Source organism: Vigna unguiculata, chromosome 5, assembly GCF_037176805.1.
Source record: "Vigna unguiculata cultivar grain cowpea cultivar isolate G323 ecotype 2 chromosome 5, ASM3717680v1, whole genome shotgun sequence".
NCBI classification, from domain to species: domain Eukaryota; kingdom Viridiplantae; phylum Streptophyta; class Magnoliopsida; order Fabales; family Fabaceae; genus Vigna; species Vigna unguiculata.
In genome coordinates this window covers 50,004,776-50,029,985 of record NC_140796.1, presented here as the reverse complement: position 1 = coordinate 50,029,985, position 25,210 = coordinate 50,004,776, and the positions used below count along the sequence as shown (strand labels likewise).

Genomic DNA, 25,210 nt, shown 5'->3' with positions numbered 1-25,210 from the left:
AATATAAGTTGCATTATAAAATACAAATACAACTAACCAATACATTCAATCATTCAAATTAATAGCAATTGAAGGTTCACCCCACCTTAAAATGTTATATCCAGAAAAAAAAATCATTTTTGAAAACTTAAAATATAAACTATAAAATATATAATTTTTTTTATATAAACTCACCTCGTTTAAATTTATCAAATTCTTTAGGATTCTCTTCTACAAGTATGGAGAAAGGTGTTTCTTTCAACCAATCTTGTGTGCAAACAAGTACTTCACTACTTTAGATTTAGACGTTAGGCAACAACAATCAAGACTAATCACCCTTCCTTTTGTACTAAATGCACAATTTGACGCTACGATAGAAATGAGAATGACTAAAACCTTCCCGAACCGTGCTCGTAATGATAGAAAATCTAGTTGAGTTGACTTTCCACCAATGTAAAACATCAAGCTCATATGACTTTGTATAAGGTTCAAGATCTTTTCTCAAATATAATCAAATTTTTATCTTGTAGCTCTTACGTAGAAACTCATGCCATGAAGATCATCTTCTCATCTCGTTGAGGTTCTTGTTGGCTACTTTGAGAACCCTCCTCAACACTTTGATATTATTCATAAATATTTTTTAAAGATGACAATAATTTTAATTTCATTGTCAAAAATTTATATGGTAGAGTCATAAAACATCTTTAAAAATGGTAGAATAAACCTTACATTTTCCCAATCCTCTTCTAATGGCACACCACCATTACTTTTGGTCATTTCAACACAAAATTTCTTATCATGCATATCTAGCAAGACAAAGGCATCTTTATACTTCAAGCTTTCCTCTAACATTAAGTAAGTTGAATTCCACCTAGTTCCAACATCAAGACAAACAAGACTTTTATAAGAAATTCGCTCATATTCAAGACATTCATGAGAATATTTTATTTTTTAAGAAATTTATGAGAAAATTTCTTTTAAAGCTTTCAATCATTGTCAATAAAGTGAGTTGTTAAACTCATGTAATTTGGGTTTTGAAATGAAGTTCATGTGTCTATAACTAAGCAACCCTCCGACACTGTTTTAATAGAATTTTTTTCAACTCTACCTTTCCCATATCATAAAGTTTCCACATTTCATGCCTTAATGTAGAGCAGGATGAGAATTCAAATCGTGGCTGTAAGGATCATAAAAAGTCATGAAAGTCCTCATCTTCCACAAATCGAAAAGGAAGCTCGAACTTCACAAACATCTTCACCAACTTCATTTGAGATGCATTTTGGTAATATTTAGAAATAGTTGGTGAATGACCAACACTAACCCCTTTTGTATTTAATGATGAGAGTTTTTGTTTTTTGAATGCTTCTGTATTAGGATTTTCTTAATGTCCCCATACATCTGACCGACTTTTACTATGCTCAGTTGATGGTGTATCGATACAAGGAGGTAAAAGATGAATTCCAACCGTATTTGTGTGAGAGTTTCTACTATTTTTGGCAATGTAAAATTCATCTGATAACAAAAAAAATAATAAAGTTTGATAGATTCAAACTCTAGAGTTTCTAATATTCAAACATCAACATTCTTCAAATTGCAACACATGAATTTATGATGCTTTTTATTATTCTATTTATCATCCCTCGCTAAAAACACCCAGTTATCTAAAACTCTCAAATATCTCATTTATCAAACAAAGGAGGACCAATATTTGAAAAGCTCTCATTAGGAAAACATAGCTCTTTCATAGAAAGAGACGAATAACTTTAAATGAAATTATTGGATAGCTAAATAGATATATAGAGAAGAGATCCAAATGAAAACGTGCTCGCCAAATTCCAAAATTTGATTTAATCCCAATTTTTGACTAGTCTAATTTAGAAAGAAGCATTATATATCAAATTCTAAGCAATAATGTCTGTCCATAAAAAAATGAAACATATCATTAACAAAAGGAAAATAAAAACTGTAAACGATACCATTAAAATCAAATTGTGAGAACAACAATGCTTCTAATCTCAATGATTTTCTTCTCTACGATCACTAGCAGAAAAAAAAAAGAATAAATGACAAATTATAATGACTAGCATAATTCACCTATCATAATAAGTTGACCGGTGACATTTTCGTAACAAAAATAATAATTATTATGACGGGTTAAAGGGGACTTGGCATAATAAGTGAAGAGGAAAAACTTATTATGACACATATGTAATTAGGTTGAAAACTTATTATTTCAGTTTTAGGACCATGTTATAGACTTTACCATGACTATTAGTTCCACACATGTCATAACATCTTTAAATCCATAACTTTTGGCACTCTCGCATTTCCCAATCCGCCCATGCTCAATATTCCTCTCGGTCTTCCATTCTTAAGTTTTCTCACACAATTGTCATCATCTAGTTTGTTCTCACATAGAGGCGTCCTCTCCCCTTCGTAGTGTTGTCGTCTACCATATTTGCACCATTGTCCCCTTCATCTCACATAGTGGCACCTCGTTTTTCATTATCACTTCTCAATTTGTATTGTCATGTCCTCATCTTCCGTTATCATGCTCTGACAAGGCTGGTCTTGGTCGTGTTCTCATCCTTGAGTTTAGTTTCTGCATTATCCGCGCTAATACCCACTTCTCTTATATGGGTTTCTTCTTTCTGCATCAAACCTCAAATATTTATATTTATTGTTTTAATGTGTTAATTGGATGGTGATGGAGATTGTGGTTTGTTTTCTTCCACATCCAACATCGCTCAAAGTTGATTGAGAGAGTTTGCAGACTTGCCTCCTTTTTGGATTACATATGTCATTTCTTCTTGAAGAGGTATTCAATGTCTTGAACATAAATCATGTGTTAATTAAAGTTTAAAGAGTTTGAAGGTAAAATGAACAAAATAGAGTCACATGATTTGGTGTGAGATGGGCCATGTTTATGTGTATTCTGCAATGAAGTTGAGTTGGACTTACTATGATTGTTACTCGAATACTTGTCATAGCAAGCCCTTTTTACCTGTCATAAAATGTTCAATGTACAATGTCATTCCTTAAAAGTTTGAAGTAGTCAAACTATGTGACGTAGATCAGAAACACATTGTCCTTAAAGACTTGGTCTTTGACTTCCTAAGGGACAAGACACTTTATACAAGTAAAAAGTATAAATCAAAGTAGTTTAAGTTAATGAGCAATTAATTGCAACTTTAGAGGTTCAATTTTTAAAAACTAAGCTATAAAATTATTTAGTTCAATTTTCATTCTAAATAGTTCAATATTTTTAGTATAATATGGTATAATTATTTGACAGTTCAATTCAGTATAGTTAATTTTGCCCACCCTACACCACGTGTCACGATTCTAGGTGTGCACCTCTTTTTTATTTATTGGATTTTTTTTTTGAATTTTGGAACATGTTGCTAAGTTGTGCCACGTGGTGTGTGATTGGTTTTTGTATACTCTTTAGTATTTAGTATTTTTTTTATAGGCAAGTTAATTAAAGAGTTGTTTAACCATAAATAAAAAGAAAATATACATAAAAAGGAACTAACAAAACCTCCGTGCAAACACTGATATAGCGATATGGAGAGATAGTCACACTGACGAGTCACGGTGAAAGAGAAATGGGTTTTGAGAGAGATACGAGTTTCTAAAATGAGAGGTTAAGAGGAATAAAATGAGATGTTTAATAAATAAATGACAATATATAGTTTGGGAGGGAAATGACAAATATTCGAATTTAAATTTGGACACGTGTCAACACTACACCACATCATGTGTCACAATTCTATGTGTGCACATCTTTTTTCTTAAAAAAATTATGTTTTTTTTAAGATTTTGGAATGTGTTGTTGAGATTGTGCCACATGGTATTTTGTTTAGATTTTACTTTTTTATGTTAATTTTTTTGGGTTAATTATGTTTTTCGTCCCTCAACTATTATCGTTTTTTGGAATTGGTCCCTCCCCCAAACGTTAAACCATTTTGATCCTCGTGATTTTGGAACTACTGATTTTAGTCCCTAATTTGTGAAAGGCGTTAAGTCTGTGACTGTGTGGCAAACGGCGTTCCACCTAGGCTGGTCATCTGATGACACGTGTCTATTCAAATGCTGACACGTGTTAAATTAATATTTATAATTCATAAATTAATTTTTTTTTCTTCATTTTGAGCACGTGCAGTTGGCCTTTTAAAGTGTGGAACCGTTAGGTTTGTGAAGGTCTGTGAATCCATCGAAGAGAAAGAGTTTGGAAGAAAGATGTGGATGTTGAAATCTGAAGGAATGAAAATAGAAAGCCATTACCACGCCATCATAGAATATTGAAGTGCTCAACATTTGTTGATCAACATAAGGTAGGTTGATTTGATTATTTGGGAATTTTTTGTGTTTTAGGGTTTGTAAATGAAGATGAGTGTTGGGTCGAAGGGTTGTCCATCGTCTTCGTCTTCTTCTGCGCAAGTGGGATCTTCTCATTTTGGAAGAAAAGTTTGTGGTTGTGGCGACCAATTACTGCTTCTTAAAGCAACTACTACAAAAAATAATGGCAGATTTTTCTTCAGTAGCAGCTGCAGTTTTTGCAGACTTCTTCCTTTTCTGTTTTCCCTGCAAAGACCGCACAGTCATTAGTTCCAACTTCTTAATTATACCGTACTTCATTTGATTATGATAAACAGATTTACCTTGTTGGTTTTTCCCTGCTTGCAGCTTCTGATGTTGTGATCAAACTGGCCACAGTTACTGCACTTCATTCTAAGATGTTTCTTCCCCAACCTAGAGTGGCTGACATCTTCATCAGGTTCTCTTCTTCTTAATTTTCGTGGCCTCCCAGGAGGAGTCTTAAATATTGGGGGTAGGATTTGTGGTCCATTACTTTTAGGCCACAATTGTTGGCCATTAATGGGTGAAATTGGTGACCCATAACAAGCTTCATAAGCCTCCCTTTTGTAATAAGCGTGCACATAATCAGAGGGTTGTTCTACTCTGTAATTGATTACAGCCATGGCATGTCTACATGGTATGCCAACTAAGTCCCAAAAATAACAGGTGCAAGTGTGGTTTGTGAGGTCAACTATGAATTTATCCATGGTGAATCCTTATGTAACTTCAAACTTACCATCTCCAGTCCAAACAACAAACCAGTTTCCACTTTTCTCTATTTCCCTATCTAGCCTTTTGTTAGGTTTAGGCATTACAACACCCGTAAATGCACTTAATTTTTCCCGCAAATGTGCAAACCTACTCATCAAATATGTCCTAATCCACTCCATCATTGTTATAATTGGTTTATCCCTAGCTAATAATATAGTGTTATTAAATGACTCTGATAAGTTGTTCATGAGGACATCCCACCTAGAATATGCACTAAATGCATGTTTACACCAAGACTTACGTGGAATTGCATGTAACCTAGTAGTTGCTGTACATATGCCTTAGACAAAATCGATGCTCCATTCCATGCAATAATTCATCAAATACTTGCATCAGTCCCTGTAAAATGTACATATACAATAAGTCAATAATACATATAATTTAATTGGTGATACTTAAGTACATGAATCTGAATTTACCTTCTGCTGGTCCGAAATAAATACCCATCGATTACTTTGAATGTCTCCAATGTCCTCTAACAATAATGTTAGGAACCACCTCCAAGTCTCCTTGCACTCATTCTCTACAACAACAAATGCCAGTGGAAAGTACTGGTCATTTGGATCCCTTGCCACAGCAACTAAAAGTTGGCGTCCATAGCTAGTCTTCAAATGACATCCATCTACACCTATGAATGGTCTACAGCCATTCACGAACCCTTTCTTGCACCCATCTAGACACAAATAGAAAGACCCAAACTGTGGCTGCAATGTGGGCTGAGGTTGATTAATTTTTATCTTAACTGTTGTTTCAATAGACACTCTCCTTAGCTTTGCAACATAATCATATAGCATACTATATTGATTTTGCCCATCTCCTTCAAGAATGTCCATTGCAATCTCTTTTGCTCTACAAGCTCTCCAGGGGGTTATTGCAACACTGTACGACCTTCGGACATCATCAATTATTTCATTGGCTGTCATTCTCCCAACATTTCTAAACTTATCAACTACAATTTTGGAAACCCATTCCTTGTTTGCATTCTTGTTAACAAAAACTCTGCCACAATTATGACTATCAATCAAGGTCTTCACCCTAAAAGTTTGACTTCCTCTAACTTTGTTGCATAAAATCAAAAATCCACACTTCAAAAATCCACACTTCCTTTTGCAGATAGCCCTCACTCGGACATCATCATTCTTCACAAATTTAACCTCTATGCCATTCAACACAGAATGCTCCATCAAAGCTTGCTTGAATTTTTTCAAGGAAGAAAACTCCATCCCAAGTTTGAATTTGAATTCCTTGCACATGTCTTCGCCCTTGAATATTGGGTATTTCCTCCCACCATCCCCATAAGCAATGTCAACATCACTATCTAGCTCATCAATGCTGTAGTTCGCATCTATTTCATGATCAACAATACTTTGTTGTGTGGTAGATGTACCCACACCTTCACTTTGGTTTCCTTCAGCTGTAGGTATAACAGTTGTTCTTGACCTCTTCCTATTTTTCCACTCTTGTTTGAATTTTTTCCACCTGTCTAAAACTTGAGAAAAATTCCTGCGTGGAATATCTTCCAACCCAAAACAGTCATCATCATCTCTATGTCTTTCTTCCTCACTCTCATCCAATTCATCAGCTTGATCATCACCTGAAACAACGCCAAATTCATCACCAGATTCAACACTAGCATTTGCTTCTTCTTCATTTGGCCCAGCAGCAGCAACATTTGCCTCTTCTTCATTCACCTCACCACCATTCTCAACAGCAGTTGCTTCTTCTTCATTTGGCCCAGCAGCAGTAGCCTCTTCTTCATTTATCACACCAACATTAACAGCGACACCAAACTCTTCATTTGCCCCAGCAGCAACAGGCTCTTCTTCATTTATCACACCAGCATTAACAGGTGCACCAACCTCTTCATTTTCCCTAGCACCAGTAGCCTGTTCTTCAAGTATCACACCAACATTAACAGCAGCACCAACCTCCTCATTTGTCCCAACAACAGCCCCTTCAACAAGTTCAATAACTTGAGCAGAACTAACCACAGGCTCCACATAAATCTCAACCTCCTCGTTTTTATTTTCTGCATATTCGGCCAACTCCAAAGCATGTCTATCGTCACATAATGGCCTTAGATCTCTATCCATTCTCCCCTTCTTTGGCTTCCACCACATATAAAGTTCTCCATCATACTTAAAATCCTTCTTCAGAATACCCAATGCTTCGAAGTAGGACCACATATCTGGATCCAGTCCACACACTACATGCTCCTCTCCACCTTCGTAACGCAGCATCCTTCCCCTAAATCTTTCAAACTTCCCCATGTGCCGAAAAACCACTGAAAAAACCATCTGTATAACAACCAAAACAGAACCCTAAACCCATCAAACCCAACCACAAATCAAACCCACACTAACACAACCGCTGCAAATTGGACCTCCAAATGCGCAATAGATTTCCCCCCAAATGAAAACCACTGAAACCCTAAATCAGAGTGACAAAGGAAAGAACTTACCTCTGCTTCCAACCAATGCTCTACTCTTGCAACCTCGTCGAGAAAGCTAGTCACCAGCTACGCCAACAACTTCAAACAACCTCGCCCAGAACATAATCTCACTGACGTTTGGTTTTCCACTCTCACCGGCACAGCAAATGAGCTTTCGCGGAGAAAATCTTTCTCCCTAACTTAGGAACCAGAGAATGTCGCTGCTCATTCATAACGCCAAGCACGTGCTCAAATTCACGGTTTTAAAATTAGTATTAAAAAATAATAATTAAACGACTTAATGAAGAAAAAAAATTTAATTTATGAATTATAAATATTAATTTAACACGTGTCAGCATCTGAATAGACACGTGTCATCAGATGACCAGTCTAGGTGGAACGTCGTTTGCCACGCAGTCACAGACTTACACCGTTCACAAATTAGGGACTAAAATCAGTAGTTCCAAAATCACGAGGACCAAAATGGTTTAACGTTTGGGAGAGGGACCAATTCCAAAAAACGATAATAGTTGAAGGACGAAAAACATAATTAACCCATTTTTTTTAACTGTCGAGCGCGTTTCATGTTAGTATTGGAGTCAGTTCAATATCTTTTATGAGATGCATTTGACATCTCAAACAAAAATTAACATAATTAGATTAAAGATAATATATTCATTATTTTTAAAGTTTTGATAGCAAAAATGTGTCCAAATTTCAAATAGAATTATAATTTTGAACTACTAAAAATATATTTAATTCAAAATAATATAAACATGATGAAGAGGAAAGAACTAAAATCACCCCTTTATTATTATTATATACTTGAAATCTAATCTAAGTAACACAATTATCAAATTCTCATGTTATTTATGTAATTTGAATATTCAATTGACGCCATAAAAAATGGGATTAATTAATCATTAAGAAAAAAAAACATGGTTAAGAAGAAAAAAAAGATAATTATTTATGCAAAATTGGGTTAATTAAACGGGAGGTCACATCAGCCAGTTGACGATAATGATATGTAAATAACCATTTTCCGAGGCAAACAACATTCGACTTGTCAATTTCACACGACTACCATCATAAACACTATACAATGCATCGTAATGTCAAACCTTTTTCTTTTCCATTTTTTTTTTCCAAAGAAAATGAATGAATCAACGGCTCAGAACGCGTACGCTCAAAATCTGTTGGCCTCGTGCCTTATCCGCGGCGCCGTATGTTTCACCCTCAAATTGCCCTCTTGCTTAATTTATGAAGGGACAAATTAGTAAATGCGCTCTTAATTTAATCGTTTTATTTTCGTAAAATATTTTATCGTTTTAAATTAAGAAAAGGGTCTGATAAAAAAAATAGTAAATGGCATCATTATGAGAATTAATAACAATAAGGGAAAGTAGTAGCGTGGCGTAGACGGCTTCGAGAAGATACCGAATCATGACCCCATACGGCTAACCTAGAGAGAGAGAAGAGAAGGAGACTCCTTAAAAAGACCGTTTCGCTAACGCGTTACAATAGAGGCACGCGTTTCGTTACGCTCTGTTTGGTACAAACGGAAACTAGTTTTAAGGAATTCAATACAAGGCCCAAACCGAGAAAAAGTAGAAAGATAAAAAAAAAAAAAATCAGAGAAGAAGAAGAAGGGGAGAAGCGTATCTGGAATTTTCTTCAGATCGTTGGTGTGTCGTGTGCGTGTGGAGGTTCTTTTCTTTGGGACTTTCCTTCAAATTCTAGATTCCTTCCTTTCTTTCTCTTATAACAACCAACCTCTCCTTTTCCTCCTTTTATTTCTCCTTCCATTTTCCAATTCTCCGCAGATTCGTTAACCTAATAACCTTTCTCCTTAACGGTAATAATCCATCGCTTTCTTTTTTCCCTTTCTGCGTTTCTTTTTAGGGTTTCGATATCAAATCTCACGTTTCTGACGGATCGGATCTCGTCGTGTTTCAGGTTGCTACAGAAATGGCCGAAGAACACCGATGCCAGGCACCACGCTTGTGCGTCAACAATTGCGGTTTCTTTGGCAGCCCTGCCACGCAGAATCTGTGCTCGAAGTGTTACCGCGATTTGCAGCTCAACGAGCAGCAATCTTCCAACGCAAAGATGGTTCTGAATCAGTCTCTCGTTGTTCCGGCGGCTCCGGCGCCGGTTTCTCAGCCGTCTTCTTCGAAGGCGGCGGATCCGGCTTCTGCTGTGGTTGAGGAGGCGCCACGCGCGGCGGAGGAGGCTAAGGCGCCGCAGCAGAACCGGTGTATGACGTGCAGGCGGCGCGTGGGGTTGACGGGGTTCAAGTGCCGGTGCGGGATGATGCTTTGCGGGACGCACCGTTACCCGGAGCAGCACGCGTGCGAGTTCGACTTCAAGGGGATGGGGAGGGACCAGATCGCGAAGGCGAATCCGGTGGTGAAGGGCGAGAAGCTCGAGAAGATCTGAAACGGAAACGAACGACGAAGGGTGTTATGGTAATTTCGTGTTTATCAAGTTGGTGGTTGCCGATGTGGAATTCGGGTCGGATGATTGACCCGTGACGTGGGTGTTACGAACGGGCGCCCGTATTATTCGGTGGGTGGTGGGTGGGGTGGGTGAGTGGGTCATTGCTATGTGGTTGCGTTGTCATTGTAAATTAAATTTAAAAACATTTCAATTTCATTCACCTGGTTTGAAAGCAGTTTCTAGTTCTTTTTATTTACCCTCCGAAACAATTAATTTTAATCCTTTACATCAATAATTGAATAAAAATTAATAATTCTTTTGCGAACCCGTGGGCCGGTGGCTTTTCCTTCACGCTAGAAAAGTGGTAAGCGGTTCAATGTTAGGTGGGGTTCACCAAAAATATATTTTCATTATTAGTAAAGTTTATCGTATCCAATAAATACCCATTATTGTACATTTTTCGAAGCCCATTATATCCTCTCCACTCAATTCGCATCAATTTTGGGGGTGTAATCAATCATTTTTTATGTTTTAAATGTTAGTTTTTGTACGTATAATGAACATAACTTTTCCCATTTTATTTCATTTGATTAAGCTAAATTGTTGTAATAAATAGCATTTCCTAATACCTCTTTTTAAATCTCAGTCTTAATATAGGATGATATATACTTTATTTTATTTTTTAGATAACAGAATAATAAATGCTACGTTATACCTATTTTGTGGTTAACGTGTAGTGAAAGTAAGTGCTAGCCACGCCCTTCTTCTGTGGCGCACAAAACATAACAAATTGGACCAATTGAACGCAATTAATGCTTTTTCTTAACTATTCTGGAAGAAAACTTTTTTTTTGTTCTTTGTGAAATGTTTTTGCGGTAGATAGAGTGCCATGTTAAATATGATACAAGTTTTAGTATTGAAATAAAAATATATATTATAAAAATTCAACTGATTTCGACCTCTCATGATATTACAACTATTTTACTAAGCTACTATTATTAGGGTTTAGACTACTTTTTAAATTGCTAACAATAAGTTGTTATGGTTTATTAAAAATTCGCTTTAAATCAATTGAATGTTTTTTCACTGCGTCAAAAGAACTCAATTGTTTATTTTGGACAACAAATGGGATTAGGGTGTTTTTCATCTTTAGTTTTTTTTTTTAAATTGGTAATTATGAGTTTTTCTTCATATCAAATCAAATTTAGATATAAATAAAACCTTTTTCCTTTTCTTGAATACTTAACAAATTGAAATACTGTTTTGACGTATACCATAAGCCAACAACTCGATGGATTGCTAATGTGTTATACTAACATACACATTATCATTCCATCAGAAAAAAGTAATGACAAAAACTGATATCTAAACTTTGAATTTGTTAAGTAGTTAAGACTAAAAAAATCTACAAACTACTTACATGAAATAACACAGTAATATATTACGGACTCAAAACTTTCTTTTGACTATCACACTATCTATTTTCATTTAAAATTATTTTATTTTAAAAAATAAAATAATAAGATTTAAAACAATAAAAAAAATAAATCAATTATTATTTATTAATAAGTATCTTTTCTTCTGTCATGTTTTCCTAACTCACTATACCAGACTAATTCTTATTATAAATGTCAGTAATTAGTTGTATTTAATTAGGTTTAGGCAAGTATTATTCTGATTCATCTGTTTTGGTCTCAATGGAAAGGCAGTGCAACAGTGACAGTAATATAGATTGTTGAAAGCATGATGAAGTGTTTATACAGACACTTTCCACAGTCTCTGAGAAACTAAGAAAGCCACATATATGAAACCAGTATAGTTGTTTTTAGTCATATCAACATGATCAAACTTGAAGCTCACAACATCCTTAAAACCCACCTTCATGTCCCCACAACACAATCATAATAATTTCTTGCATATTCCTATGATGAATGAATATTATAAATGTTGCTTATATTGTTTTGCTTCAACCTGCATTACTTACTCTTTTGTTCCTTTCTTTCTGTCTTTTACTGCATATACATTGGTTGGTTGGACTCATGAAGTCACAAACACTATAACCTAACCTAATCTAATCTTGGAATAATCATACTCATTTTATTTTTCCTTATTCTGTCTTAAAAATATTTTAGTTATATCTTAAAAATTATTATGTAATTCTATGTTCAAAAGTTTTACCTCGCTCATGAATTAATGTCAAGGATAATTTAAGTACAGTTTATTTCCCTTTTTATTTTTATCTTTTTATCTTCGAAATGTTTTCTAAAATCAAAACTGTTTAGAGTTTAGGGTTTAAAATAGATAATTCCATATATACCATAATTAATCCCAATGATATTATCTTAACTAACCTAATGTAAAAATACTTAACATCTCCAACATATGCATACTTTAGATTATTTTTAGACTAAATATTAAAATGAAAAGTGAAATGAGTGTTCATGTTGTATAATAACTCCATTTATATGTTACAAATTCTAGACTGACATGGTTGTGGACAACTCTGCAACACGATTCTAAATTTCTTTGGAGCTTTCATGTTAATTTAGACTAACATTAATTAACGTTTTACAATAGAGTTCTAAATTTTTAATGTTGAAAAAGCTTGTAGATTTATCTTGTAACATGACTAGTTAACCCATTTTGCCAAGAAAATTTGTTGATTTTAGGTAAAATTTAAACAGTTTTAATTAAAAAAATCTTTTAGTAGCAGCAATTTATAAATAATGTTAATAATCTTCCATAAATAAAATGAACATATTTATAATAAATTAATTATTTTAATATAATTTATAAATGCATTATTGAAGTGCTAAATTATACATTTACATTTCTCTCAATAAATTTTATTCTAAAGCAATTATTTTTAGTAGTAAGTGTGGTTATATTAGAAGTTACATTATCCAAATAACCTTAATAAAATAAATAAACTAGTATATTATTTTCAAAAAAATAAACAGTGTTCTGTCAATAAATTTAAAGCAAATATATTAAAATTTTACGTTCCCAAAACCTAGTTATTACAATATTAAAGCACAAGAAAGACATTGAATTGATATTATAACACATTAAAGTTTGTATTTTGAATGAGCCATAAGGAGTACTTTGACCATGCTCTCTCATGACCCTTTCAAAAGTTGTTTATGCAAACAAGTTTTCAGTATAATTTTCAAACTTGATTTCCATAAGCCAACTACTATATATAATGTATAAAGTTCAGATTGTGGACTTTTTGAGAGTTATTGGTACAAAAAGTTAAAAAATAACTTATGGTCCTCATCTCCCAAATTTACATGTACAATTCAAGTTTGAATATTGGTTATCTATCCCTCTCGCTGGGTTTATTTACATTTTGCACCAGCATCCACATTTTCAACCACCCCTCAAATTTTTTTCTTCTTTTGTTGCACATATTCTGAAACCTTAACTATGATGGAATATTGTCGTTAGTTTATATACATTTTTAAATATTAATTTTAGTCATATTATTTGTCAATGTAATTTTTTTTAGAATATCATCTTACACGGTTCTAGTTAGCACCTATTTAAATTTATTCAAAATTTAATATTCCACATCGACTAAAATAAGATAATTTTATAATATATAAGTAAAGTGCACACCTCATTTATTACTAACTAGTTTTATAAAATTAAATTAGACTTAAATGTTTATGTCTATTGGACCTAAAATTGTTACGAGTGATAAATTTGTTGTATATATTATACATCTTCTCAATAAGGGGATGATTATACAAACAGGAGTTTGATTAACTTATTTTATTTTGCTAGCCGACACCTTTTAGAGTAATAGGAAGTGTTGGCAAAACTAGTTTAACTAGGAAATCAATCATGTTAGTTTTTAAGTGATAAGGTGTTTATATATTAATTTATAGTCTTTTTATTTAGAGTTGTGAGTTAATAACTTAACTTATTACTTATAGTGCATATATAATTTATTAATTTATTACTTTCAAATTTTATAATTTTGTAGTAAATAATAATTAAATTTGTAGAAAAAATAATAACTTCTTTTTTATTTGCAAATTTTTATATCAAATTTTTAAGAAACATCTCATAAAATATGAAAAATTTTAGTAAGGTTAGTCATTAATTGTTTGATAAGTATAAAATGATATTACATGACATAGATACATAAATTTTATTATATAAACAAAATGTATGTTTTTAGACAAAAATATACCATATAATTAAATTTTTAACTAAATGTTTATCCCTTATGTTTATTCTAAAAATTTTTTATATGTTTTTTTTTTCTTACTTAGACAAATAATTTTATCTCACTAATTTATCTAATGAGTATTAATGAAATTTATTTATCTTATAATTTTTTCAATTCTCAATTTAAACTATATTGTTACATATTCACATTTTTTAGATTGGATATTGTGATATTTTTTATCGATGTTAATCGTTAATATTTTGTTAATGGGTAAAGTACTCACAAATCTCTTTATCCTTTATTTCAAACCAAATTTATACTTCCAAATGTTAAGTAGAGAGGAGAGTTGAACCTACTACATTTTTTACCATTTTTTTTAGCTTTTGCGGCTTAATCAATCTTATAAGTCTTATCTGTGACATGAATATTTGGTTTTTGTAAAAGGGTTTAAATAGCCACATATTTTCTTATTTATTCGATCTTTATGAGGGATAAATTGGGGTGGAATATTGCATGAATATTAATTTGATCTAAAATGTAGTGTGTTGGTTGGGAGTATGACATTGAGAGAGAGAAGCAGTTTTGAGTGTGAAAGCGTAAATTGGTGCAGTTAAAGACGGTGGTTTCTTCATCTTTCTACACCTCCAACGTTTTACCCGACAAATCATGGTGGAGGTCCCTTATCTTCAAAAAAACCAAACACAACCTCCCATTTTCCCTACCACTTTTTTGCTTTCCTCAAAAGAATCCAAATCCCAAACCCTTTTATAAATTTACTCTCTTTCTCTTTCTCTTTCTTCCTCACGTGTATTAAGGATCACCATGTCTTCTGTCACAAAAGACACCCTCTTATAACACCATACCCATCTCTTTTTCAAAACTACTTGCGTAATTCAACACAAATTTGGACTCTTTATTAGATTTTTCTGTGCTATTTTTTTGCTGTGTCTTCATAATACACTGATTATCACTAATTTTAATGTTTTAAAATATATTAAAAAGATATTTAAAATACTAATGTATTTTTAATGTTCAATAAAAAATAACACAAAAAAATCAATAAAAAATTTGGATACTTTTTCGTAATAGATAATCTAAATATACCACCAAAATAAATTTATAATATCTAAGTAAGAAGAAATCTTATATTTGTAAGACTAATACTAAATCAGATTTAAATTACACATAAAATTTATGAGAACAAGTACGACAAAAAGAAAAAAGAAAACCTAGTTGCATACACTTGGTATCCGAGTATCTATCTGATCACACAGTTTTCGCATTGAGCAAGTAAATTTGCGGCGAGCCATCTTATAATTATTCACTATTGAGTCAATTATGTTACCATTGATAAGCTTTTTAGTGTCTTTTTTTTATTCTCTTTTCCGTTCTGAACTTTTATAAGGATAAATAAATGACAGCTTTCTATATGTTGTGCAGTTTTCGTTGTTCCTCACACGAGGGGTCAATCAGTAATCATATTCGTAAAAAGTAGTAAAGATTGTGAAAATCCTTTGCAGACGCTAATATCTCCTACTTAATGATTATAAATGATTCTATATCAGCACACCATAAGTAAACTCAAACCAAAAGTATTGTTACAATTAACAGGATGTAATATATCAAAATACTGTTCAAAGATTTCAACGACATATTCATCAAAGTTCTTGATATAACATTACCTTAATTATAGTAGCGAAGCGGATAATTTTTCTCCATTGGAAAGATATATGAAAACTTCAACATGGTGTAGCTCCTGTTTCTGTTTCTGCAGCTATCAGAAAAAAATCACACATGCTTCATCACTTGAAGAACCATAATCTTATTAATTAATTAACCACAAAGCAAATTCATGCATGCACACCATCACATCCTTCAAGTGCTCGGTAGCAAACCGCTCCCTAATATCCCTCACTAATTGTCGAGAATTTTTTGTTACTGAGCACAAGGGCATCATGCAGCAGTAACATCATCTGCTACACTTACTTCCACTACTCTTTCATATATATATATATATGAATAAACCTATTTATACAGAAATTGTCTAACTTATTTCAAGTGAAAATGAACTTAAACCATGATTGGTGCAATTCTCTTGTATACATGTATGAATTGCACCAACCATGAGATTGTTTAGTTTCATTTTGCTTGAGTTAATTTAGACAAAATATATATATATATATATATATATATATATATATATATATATATATATATATATATATATATATATATATATATATATATATATATATATAGCATGTTACATTACATATCATGTATGAGCAACTTCATCTTCATCAGATGCAGTAACGCATTCTTTCTCATCTTCAACGAAGCCTTCATGAGAGGGATGAGGGGAGTGGCCATTTCCGAAGGATCTAATGTGGTCTTTTAGGGATCTTTTGTGCTTAAAATCTGAACCACAAGTGCAATACCACAACTTTCCGCAGTTCTTTTCGTGAGTCCTCCAATCCCCTTTAACTGCAAAGGATTTTGAACACTTTCTGCACATAAATGGTTTTGCACCATGCTTTCTTTTGTAGTGGGTTTGGAGAGTTCTGAAGTCCTTCAAGGGCTTGGCTCTTGGATGATTGATGTTGTTCTTGCAACCCTGGGCACAACAGTAACATGGTAGCCTTAACATTGCTGCTGGTTGTGTTCCTTTCAGTGAGTCTGGTCCTTTTCTGAATTCGGATCCGTGCCCCCACATATGCATCTGCAAATTGTTAAGGTTTTTGTTAAGTTCATCATAAGAAAAATAAATTGAGTAATGACTATTAGATAATTCCATTACATTATGGTTAACAGAATTAATAACATTGAACGAAGCCCCACATCGACTAGAGATAAGATCAATTCATAATATATAACTGGGTGCAATCCTCATTTTATAAGTTGATTTTGTGAAACCTTTTTAGATTTAAAACTCACTTCTAACATGATAAGAGCAAAGTTATAGTCTATCCTAATGAATTTTTTTGTATATTCCGTTCCATCCGATATTGGACTGCTAACGGATCACACAATCCTCACTTTTAACAAATATATTAACCAAATAAGTTGTGTGCATTTTAAATAATGAAAACAATGTGATTAACACGTTTTTTTTTTTCTTATTAAAAGTAGTTAATTAACTTTTTGTTTGAAAATTTTCATTTATATATGTGAGAGGTAATTTACACTGATAACAATCATGACTCAATTTTAAGATATATGAGACAAAAAAGAAGAAACGATGAGACAAAAAAAATCAGTCGAAAAATGAATGAAATTAGTAGAATTGAAATGTGAGGTAAATATATAATGAATATCTTCTAAACTGTGAAGTATGGTTTTTTGTTTCACACTTGGTTTAATATCAAGTGTGCTGGAGGAGACTTAAACTGGCACACCTTGTGTACTTATTTAAAATTTTATCTATCATTTTGATAAATTCTTTTTGTTTATAAAAAGTCCAAAAAAAAAATTATTAAAAAGGACAAGACTACTTTAACCGTCCTTTATACATGAGCTTGTTTAACATATTCATTTTGTATAATTGATACCAAAAACTTGCTTCAAATTATAATCCTTAATTAAGCATGCTTATGTGGGATCCAAATTAAGTGTCTCCTTTTCTTTATATTGTTTTCTGGCTCTTTTGAGTAATTAAAAGCTAGCATGTAAATAAACAAACTAGAAATTAAAAAGAAAATATACTTTCTGATAAAAAAAATTTGCTTTTTAATTTGAAAGACAGAAGAATGGAGAACAAATGATTTCCATCCACTAATATAACCTACCAATGTTGGCCTTTATATGGACAAGCAGTGGCCATTGTCATTAATTAGTTGTTAACTCATTTTTCAATTAAAGGAAAAATCAAACAAAAAGAAAAGTGATTTTTAGTAATCTAATTAATAGAGATACATATATAATAATGCCTCTTTAAGATTGGAAAATCATGTACCTTCTCTTGCCTATATAATTATTTTAAAAGGCATAGTTCTTGTTCAAAAGGACTTGCTATGGTAGATATACATTGTGCTACACTGCATGCATGCCTCAAACACCTAAGAATAGTTCCTATGATAGCTGTATATAGTGATGAGGTTTTAACCCAAAAGGACAAACATGCACATATGGAAAGAGAAAAGAAAAAAAAGAAGGAGAAAAGCATGAAGATATGGAAGTTCAATTTCCCTTTGAAATCTTATGGTTTAAAAGGAGCCTTTTGCTAAAAGTTGAAGATGGTGGTGATGGCGGGGCAATAGGCCATAACTCAATTTTGTTAAAGTGAAAAAGAAAGCAAAAGAAAAAGACACTCATTAACAGTCATGTTTATATAGCCATAAAAGTTCATTTAAATGATTGTTTTAACCTTGATGATTATTCTTCATCTTCATCATCATCATGAAAAACTCCTACTTCAAGTAGGCTTGGATAGGGTATTCAAATTCTGAGTATAGATCGATTCACACCAGCAAATTACTGCAAATTTCCCTTAATTTATTGGCACTGATATTTGTCCTCAAGATATAGTTTTTAGAGGGATACTATATCAGATTGAAATTGAAATCAAGTGACAAACATATTCATTCACATACTAATAATGATATCATAGAATTTATATGATATAGAACTGCTTCTAACAACGAATTTATTTTGTTTTGAAACCTATATCTTTCCCCAGAATGTCTATTCTGCTGCTGTGATTATTGTGAAGAAAACTGATACATACACAACTTTCAATTTTTTAGTATTATAAATCTCAAACGGTACAACGTTCCAAAAGAGCTGTTCTTTCAGATACAATACAAAAACAAAACATTCCATTTCCCAACTTACTGTGTTGAACTGGTGTTAGATTCTACTTTTTTATTGTGGTACTTGTATATAGAGACGAAATTGAAGTGTAAACTATGTGGTAGGTTAAGCAGTAATGAGATACTTAATTCTAAGTTTGAAAGCTAGATCCTTTTGCATATTAGGTGTTTGTTTAAAAACAAGTTAATTAGTTTATGTGGAATTAATAGAAAATCTTTGTGTGTTGTTTACACCAGAAGATGAGAACCAAACTAACCTGCATATTGTTATATCTATTGAAGGTCTTGCTGCAGATGGAGCAAGCAAACTGCATCGGTCCAACAAGGATCTGTGCAGGAGTTGGTATCCAAAATCTTCTCTCCTGGTTGAAAGAACAACCATGGAAGCTTTTCTTGAAGGGCTCTTCTTCCTTTACATGGGTAATCTTCTTCTCAGTGGCTTCATGATTATCAGCGTCATATTCTTCTGTGTGAGGCAATCCAATGTGCAAAGCCACAGTGACCTGTTCCACCTTCTCTTCTTTCACTTCTAAACCATCCTTTTCATGGTTTTCCTTGAAGGGCAAAAACTGGATCGTTTCTTGATCATGCTGAGACAAAGGAGAAGGTGATGATGATATCGAACTAATTACAGAAGAAGAAGATGGTTTCAGCCACTCAATAAAAGTTGGGGTTTGAACACACAGATTCTCGTTTTCTACATTGCACTCCCTAAAACTCATGTTCCTCAAAGAGACTCCAAGGATTTGTGAAATTTCTCTACTCAGAAAAAGGCCTATATGAAAGAAAGCCTGCACTTATTGATGAATGAAAGAAATCAAGCTTTCTTTTCTTTTTTTCTCTTCCTTTCTTTTTTTTTTTCACCCTTACTTTTTCTCTTTCTCCTGTGTTGGCCTTTGTTTGTTTCTTTTTGGTGAGAGAAAAAAGGAGACTAATTGGTGGGGATAGAAAATGACATGCAAAACAGGAATGACCAATTTAGTAGAAAAGAATCTTAGAACAGTATGAACTCTGAGGTGAACTACTACTTGGTAATTGGTACAATGTGAAGCGAACGAGTTCATCCTTTTATATTCTCTTTCTAACATACAATGGAATTTGACCCACATGCCCACATTTTCTCACACATTGACCTTAAACAAATGATTTCAAATAAGAGGATGAAAATAGATATGGACGCATTAGGTCAATACCTAAACTGAGAAAAAGTATTAGAAATGACGAACAATGTTACGAGGACCTAGACAGTATGTTATGTAGTGTTTTATAATATATGTGCCGTGTAAACCAACAACAGCAACAATAGTACGTGCCATGTTGGTTAAGTTTCATACATCTATGATTAAAAACGAATATAATTCAGGCTTAATTGTTGGTGTTGATCATGACTGCTGCAAGTATATATGCCGATTAAATAACTATGAGTACCATATTTAATCCAAATTTTTTCTTATTAATTATATTTTCCTCATAATTCTTAATTTATTCTATCTTATATACTTAAGTTCTGTTCAAGAACATGAAAAGAAAAGTGCTGGGGAAGGTTCGTTTCAAATCTTCAATTTATTCAAGAGAAACAACCCATCTTAAAAAAACTAAGCTTTGTTGCTTATATTAATCGGACACTAATCCTCTGGAAAGTACAATTATAATAACTTATTACTTTAATTTTATAATTAACTAATTATATATATAATACTAATATTGTATTCAATAACTTAAACTTGTGCTACACAAATCTTATCCAACAACAGATCTTTATCAGACAAATGCCACGTTCAAATATTTATATATAAACTAATTTCAACTTCTTTATCACTCTCTTCATATAATTTATGTTGATCACAGCATGACTATCCTTATTCTGAAGTATTTTACTGACATGATTATGGAAAAAATGTAACTATGAAGAAAGAATATAAAAAGTGAGAGATGCTGTTCTGCAAATTAAGCAGAATAGTACTGAGGATTTTGAAGCGTAAGCTGAACTGATCAGTGATGAAGTCTGAAGAGCTTAATGGTTGTCACCGACAAAACACTGTCATCACTTCTTTCTTAAACGACAAATGCTTTCACAGGCTTTCCTAGCAGTTACTATCATTCTTTGACTTTCACTTATTTACTATGTATGCATATGTTGTCTATACATCGATCTATATGATCATATGACCATGCATCTTCTATAAGTTTTTTTATTAATTTTCTTCCCTTATAGAAAATGTAACTTTCTCTGAAGAAAATTCTGATCTGAACTGAGGTAACTTTACCCAGTTAGTTGAGATCAGAAAATTATACTACAACCCTAAAACAGTTCATTCTTGTAACAAGTTAACCACACTTGGTTAATTACCAAGCTTCACACCACTGAGATGTATGTGATCATTGTAAGTCATTTTATATCATTCTGTCTCGATTGATCACCACCTTTAACTGAAATTGTAACACCCTTTGTTCAGTTCTTGTAACCTTTCTCCGTGTTTGATAGTGAAGGGGTCCAAAATCTGACTCGAAGTACATTCACGTACCAATTGATTACAACAGTTTAAGAAAGTTTATATGTATCGTAGCTAGGTGGTAAATTCAATGAATCATTCACTGAATAATCCTTGAAATTGGGTATGAATGATGAATCAGAAAGATTAACCTGCATCAATCAAAATCTGGGTGGTTTGTCTTGTTTATATGTATGTTTGTATTATTGTCCCAGGAGAGATGATATTGATATACACAAAAGTGTCCTTTGCAGAAGATGAATGGTTTGAAGAGGTTATTGTTAATTGACAATGTAACTGCTAGTGAGTAGTTAGCGGCAATAAATGAATTAGTGGTCTTGTCTAATTGTGGTGGTGTTGTAATGTTGAAAGAAATTCTGAGTTGGTATGTTAATTGAGGATTTTGACAATTGAAAGGTAGTGTTGGATTTGTACACATGTATAGTAGGTTACCTTGAGACCCCTTTTCTTTTTGGCTGCATGTCACACTCATACCTTCCCGTGACCACACCTTAGAAAATTTGCTCACTCTTTGGGGTAATTTAAAAGTTACTTAAGCATTTTTTAAAGTAATGTCATATTTTTTCAAAACTTTTTACATAATGTACATATAGAGAAGGAATCCAATTATATTGTATAAATAAATCTTGTGGTAGGGAACTAAGAATGCGTGTTAAATTTTTTGAAGAGGATAGCGGCATTCGATTTAGGTATAAGTAAGTTCCAAGTTTTTTACAAATTTAGGTATTTTTAATTGATTTTTTTGTTTACTTTTGTCTGTTTATTGTAATTAATTTCTTTTTATGTTTTTTAATTGAGTTTATTATTTAATTTTTGATTAACTTAATGATGGGACAGTTATTTTGTCATGTTATTTTACTTATTTTTTTTATTAACAGTAATACAATAGGTTATTCCACCTCTTATATAAAACAGAAAAAAAAAGAGAGAAAAAAAAATTAGAAAACACATGGTTACTACCAATAGAAAATAATTGAATCAATTGAATCACAACGTGTTACTTGTGTTCATGTATTATGAGATTTTGTTTGTGATTAATGAAAACTAACAAATCCTATATATTATTTCCATTGATTATAACACTACCTTAATCTATATATAAGGAGTAGGTAATCTCATTATTGAATATGTTTTCATTAAAAACAATGAAAGTCATGTTTCATTTTATATGAATCACAATATTGATACGACTAAAATAAGCTTTTGATTCTTAATTTTAAAGTAAAAATTAGAATTAGTTTCTCTTCGAAATATTTGTCTAATTTAGTTCTTCAACTTTAGAAATATGTATATTTAATCATTTTAACCAACTTTTCTTAAGTTTATTTGACGTTTCAAATGTGTTTTATAATAAGACTTGAGTTGTTTATACCGTTTGACAACTTTCTACTTCAATGTTAAGTAAAAAAACGCATTTGAAATGTCAAATAAACTTAATAAAATTTGGTTAAAATGACTAAATTCACACATTTTTACAAAAGAAAAATTAAATTGATCCAAAGTTTAAGAGATGAACTAATTTCAATTTTTACTGAAAAATAAAAAATAAAAAAATATATTATTTAACCCGATTAATATTAACAAACAAATTCACATACGTTAGTATTAGGGATATCAAAATGGGCCAGGCCCGCCAGTCTGCCAAAAAAAGGGCGGGCCAGGTTGAAATTTCCAGCCCATCATCCCACTGTAACTCGGCCCACCTAGCCCACTAGTTTAGCGGGCCAAAACGGGCCAGCCCGCCAACCCGTTTTTTTATTTTTATTTTTATTTTTTTTTAAATTTTTTTATTTTTAAAATTAAAATTAATTAAAAAATAATATTTTTTTTATATTATATAAATAAATTATATATATATATATATATATATATATATATATATATATATATATATATATATATATATAATAGATTTATAAACAAAAAGTTATAAAAAGTTAAAAAAAAAAAAAAACCAGCCTGCGGGCCAACCCGTCCTAAAACGAGACGGGTTACAATATCCAACTCGTTTTTGGATGGCGGGCCAACCCGACCCGACCTGTTTTGGACGGGTCACAGGTGGGCCGGGTCAAAACGGACCGTACTTGCCCATTTTGCCACCCTTAATTAGTATGTGAATATAAGTAAGGAAAATGATAGGGAAAATAACAACCCTCACAAAGGAAAATGTTAAGGAACCGGAATTCAATTGAAAAAAATATAAAACTTTGATTGATAAATGAAGCAAACAATTTAATGAAAAGTCTCTTAGAAATACAAATGTTTTTGACTGGTTTAAAATTTAATTAAATTTTCTGTTTATTTGCAACTTATATAAAGTGCTGTTATATCTAAATCATAAATTAGACTTTTTCAAGGTAGATTCCATATTTATGAGTATTTTTAGTTTGCCTTTATCAATCTTATCAAAATTCTTGTCTCTTTACTGAATTTTCGTCCTGCCTTTGATCAATTAGTGGGCTCTTCTTTATTCTTGTATATAAATTATTTCTATTTTCATTGAGATGTGATGCTAAACATTGATACAGTATAATCTCTTTCTTCCAATTTTCTATACACTCTACAATTGAACTACTAGACAAACACTCATCTATAATAATACTCGTTTAAGAATATCACAATTTTGAATATATTATTCAAACTTGAAAGGACAAGACGTTTAAGACCCATAAATTTTAAATATCAAATTATATTAAAAAAAAAACCTAAATAATCTTCTCTCTCTAATTCTCTAGTGTATAACTGATTCATTTTTTTACTATAATATGTCTTTAACTTTATTTAAATTTTAATCAAAATTATAATTTTTTTAGAATAAAAAAAATTGTTTTTAATTAAGTGAGTAGTTTAATACATCCCGTTATGGACCGGATCGAGTTTGAAATTTTTAGACCCGTTAATAAGTGAGTCAAATTGGGTTAACTCACTAAGTTGTCAACCCGTAGTGGATCGGACGGGATCGAGTTGAATGACCCATTTTAACATCATACTTATTTAGTTTTCTTTCATGATAAGTATTTTTGCTTATGTCTGTAATGTAATTTTATCATGGATTATCCATGTTTTTCTATATTTTAAAAATAAAATTTCACTTATTTTAAAATAATATATTTATTATCAAATATTAATAAGATGACAATCATTATGATTTATAAGAAATAAGAAAAAAGAAAAAGAAAAAGAAAAATAGGTATTAAATGTTACAAAGAAGAGTAACTCTAGATAAAAAATGTACAAGGGAGTGGAGGACAAATCCTTGATCATAATTAGGTATTAAATATTTTGTTTTATTGTATTTTAAAAGATGTGCAACAATTAAAAATGATTCCAGATAACTAAAGTAATATCTTCAATTTTTTTTGAAAATTAATTAACAATGCTAAAAAGACTTTTAATTATAATAATCATAAATTAAGGATTATTACATGTGCCTTCTTTTTATATCATTATTTGGTATCGAAGGTAAGCAAGTTATATATGGCATTCAATCTGGTTTCATCTCCAAAATGACATTTTTTAAGATAATGTATTGCTTCGTTTTTAAAATTTGCTCCTTTTTCATTTTTTTTATATATTCTTGCAAATATAAAATATAATTGTCACAATTACTGATTATACTAGGAAGAGAATTGATTGATGAGAGACAACTAACGAAGGCATGCATGAACCTCATAGAGTGTCATTTCGATTTCATATTTACCTAACTCTTTTAGCAAACAAAAATTCA

At 31.9% G+C, this 25,210-nt stretch overlaps 3 protein-coding genes across 3 annotated transcripts; 1 reads left to right on the top strand and 2 right to left on the bottom strand.

The window, feature by feature from the left end:
* Positions 1-3,900: 3,900 nt before the first annotated feature.
* On the bottom strand, positions 3,901-8,176 carry LOC114186010 (uncharacterized). The gene is made up of 3 exons (XM_028074001.2): positions 5,532-8,176; positions 4,644-5,451; positions 3,901-4,566 (listed from the first exon to the last, which is right to left on the bottom strand). Exons 1-2 carry the CDS (start codon positions 7,407-7,409, stop codon positions 5,371-5,373), a joined length of 1,959 nt encoding a protein of 652 aa, XP_027929802.2. The 5' UTR covers positions 7,410-8,176; the 3' UTR covers positions 3,901-4,566; positions 4,644-5,370.
* Positions 8,177-9,111: 935 nt separating this feature from the next.
* LOC114185906 (A20/AN1-like zinc finger family protein) lies at positions 9,112-10,217 on the top strand. The gene is made up of 2 exons (XM_028073856.2): positions 9,112-9,398; positions 9,500-10,217. The coding sequence occupies exon 2, from the start codon at positions 9,512-9,514 to the stop codon at positions 9,980-9,982; it is 471 nt and encodes a 156-aa protein (XP_027929657.1). The 5' UTR covers positions 9,112-9,398; positions 9,500-9,511; the 3' UTR covers positions 9,983-10,217.
* A 5,751-nt stretch (positions 10,218-15,968) lies between these two features.
* Positions 15,969-19,894, bottom strand: LOC114184129 (zinc finger protein WIP3-like). The gene is made up of 2 exons (XM_028071380.2): positions 19,228-19,894; positions 15,969-16,881 (listed from the first exon to the last, which is right to left on the bottom strand). The coding sequence occupies exons 1-2, from the start codon at positions 19,690-19,692 to the stop codon at positions 16,438-16,440; spliced, it is 909 nt and encodes a 302-aa protein (XP_027927181.1). The 5' UTR covers positions 19,693-19,894; the 3' UTR covers positions 15,969-16,437.
* Positions 19,895-25,210: the final 5,316 nt, after the last annotated feature.

Bases quoted from the DNA above. Each gene is read 5' to 3' on its own strand.
- LOC114186010 (XM_028074001.2), bottom strand. From the start codon at position 7,409: ATGGTTTTTTCAGTGGTTTTTCGGCACATGGGGAAGTTTGAAAGATTT. The intron at 5,452-5,531 runs GTAAATTCAGAT...TACATTTTACAG, and splicing joins TTATTTCGGACCAGCAGAAG to GGACTGATGCAAGTATTTGA.
- LOC114185906 (XM_028073856.2), top strand. From the start codon at position 9,512: ATGGCCGAAGAACACCGATGCCAGGCACCACGCTTGTGCGTCAACAAT.
- LOC114184129 (XM_028071380.2), bottom strand. From the start codon at position 19,692: ATGAGTTTTAGGGAGTGCAATGTAGAAAACGAGAATCTGTGTGTTCAA. The intron at 16,882-19,227 runs GTTAGTTTGGTT...AACAATTTGCAG, and splicing joins ATAGATATAACAATATGCAG to ATGCATATGTGGGGGCACGG.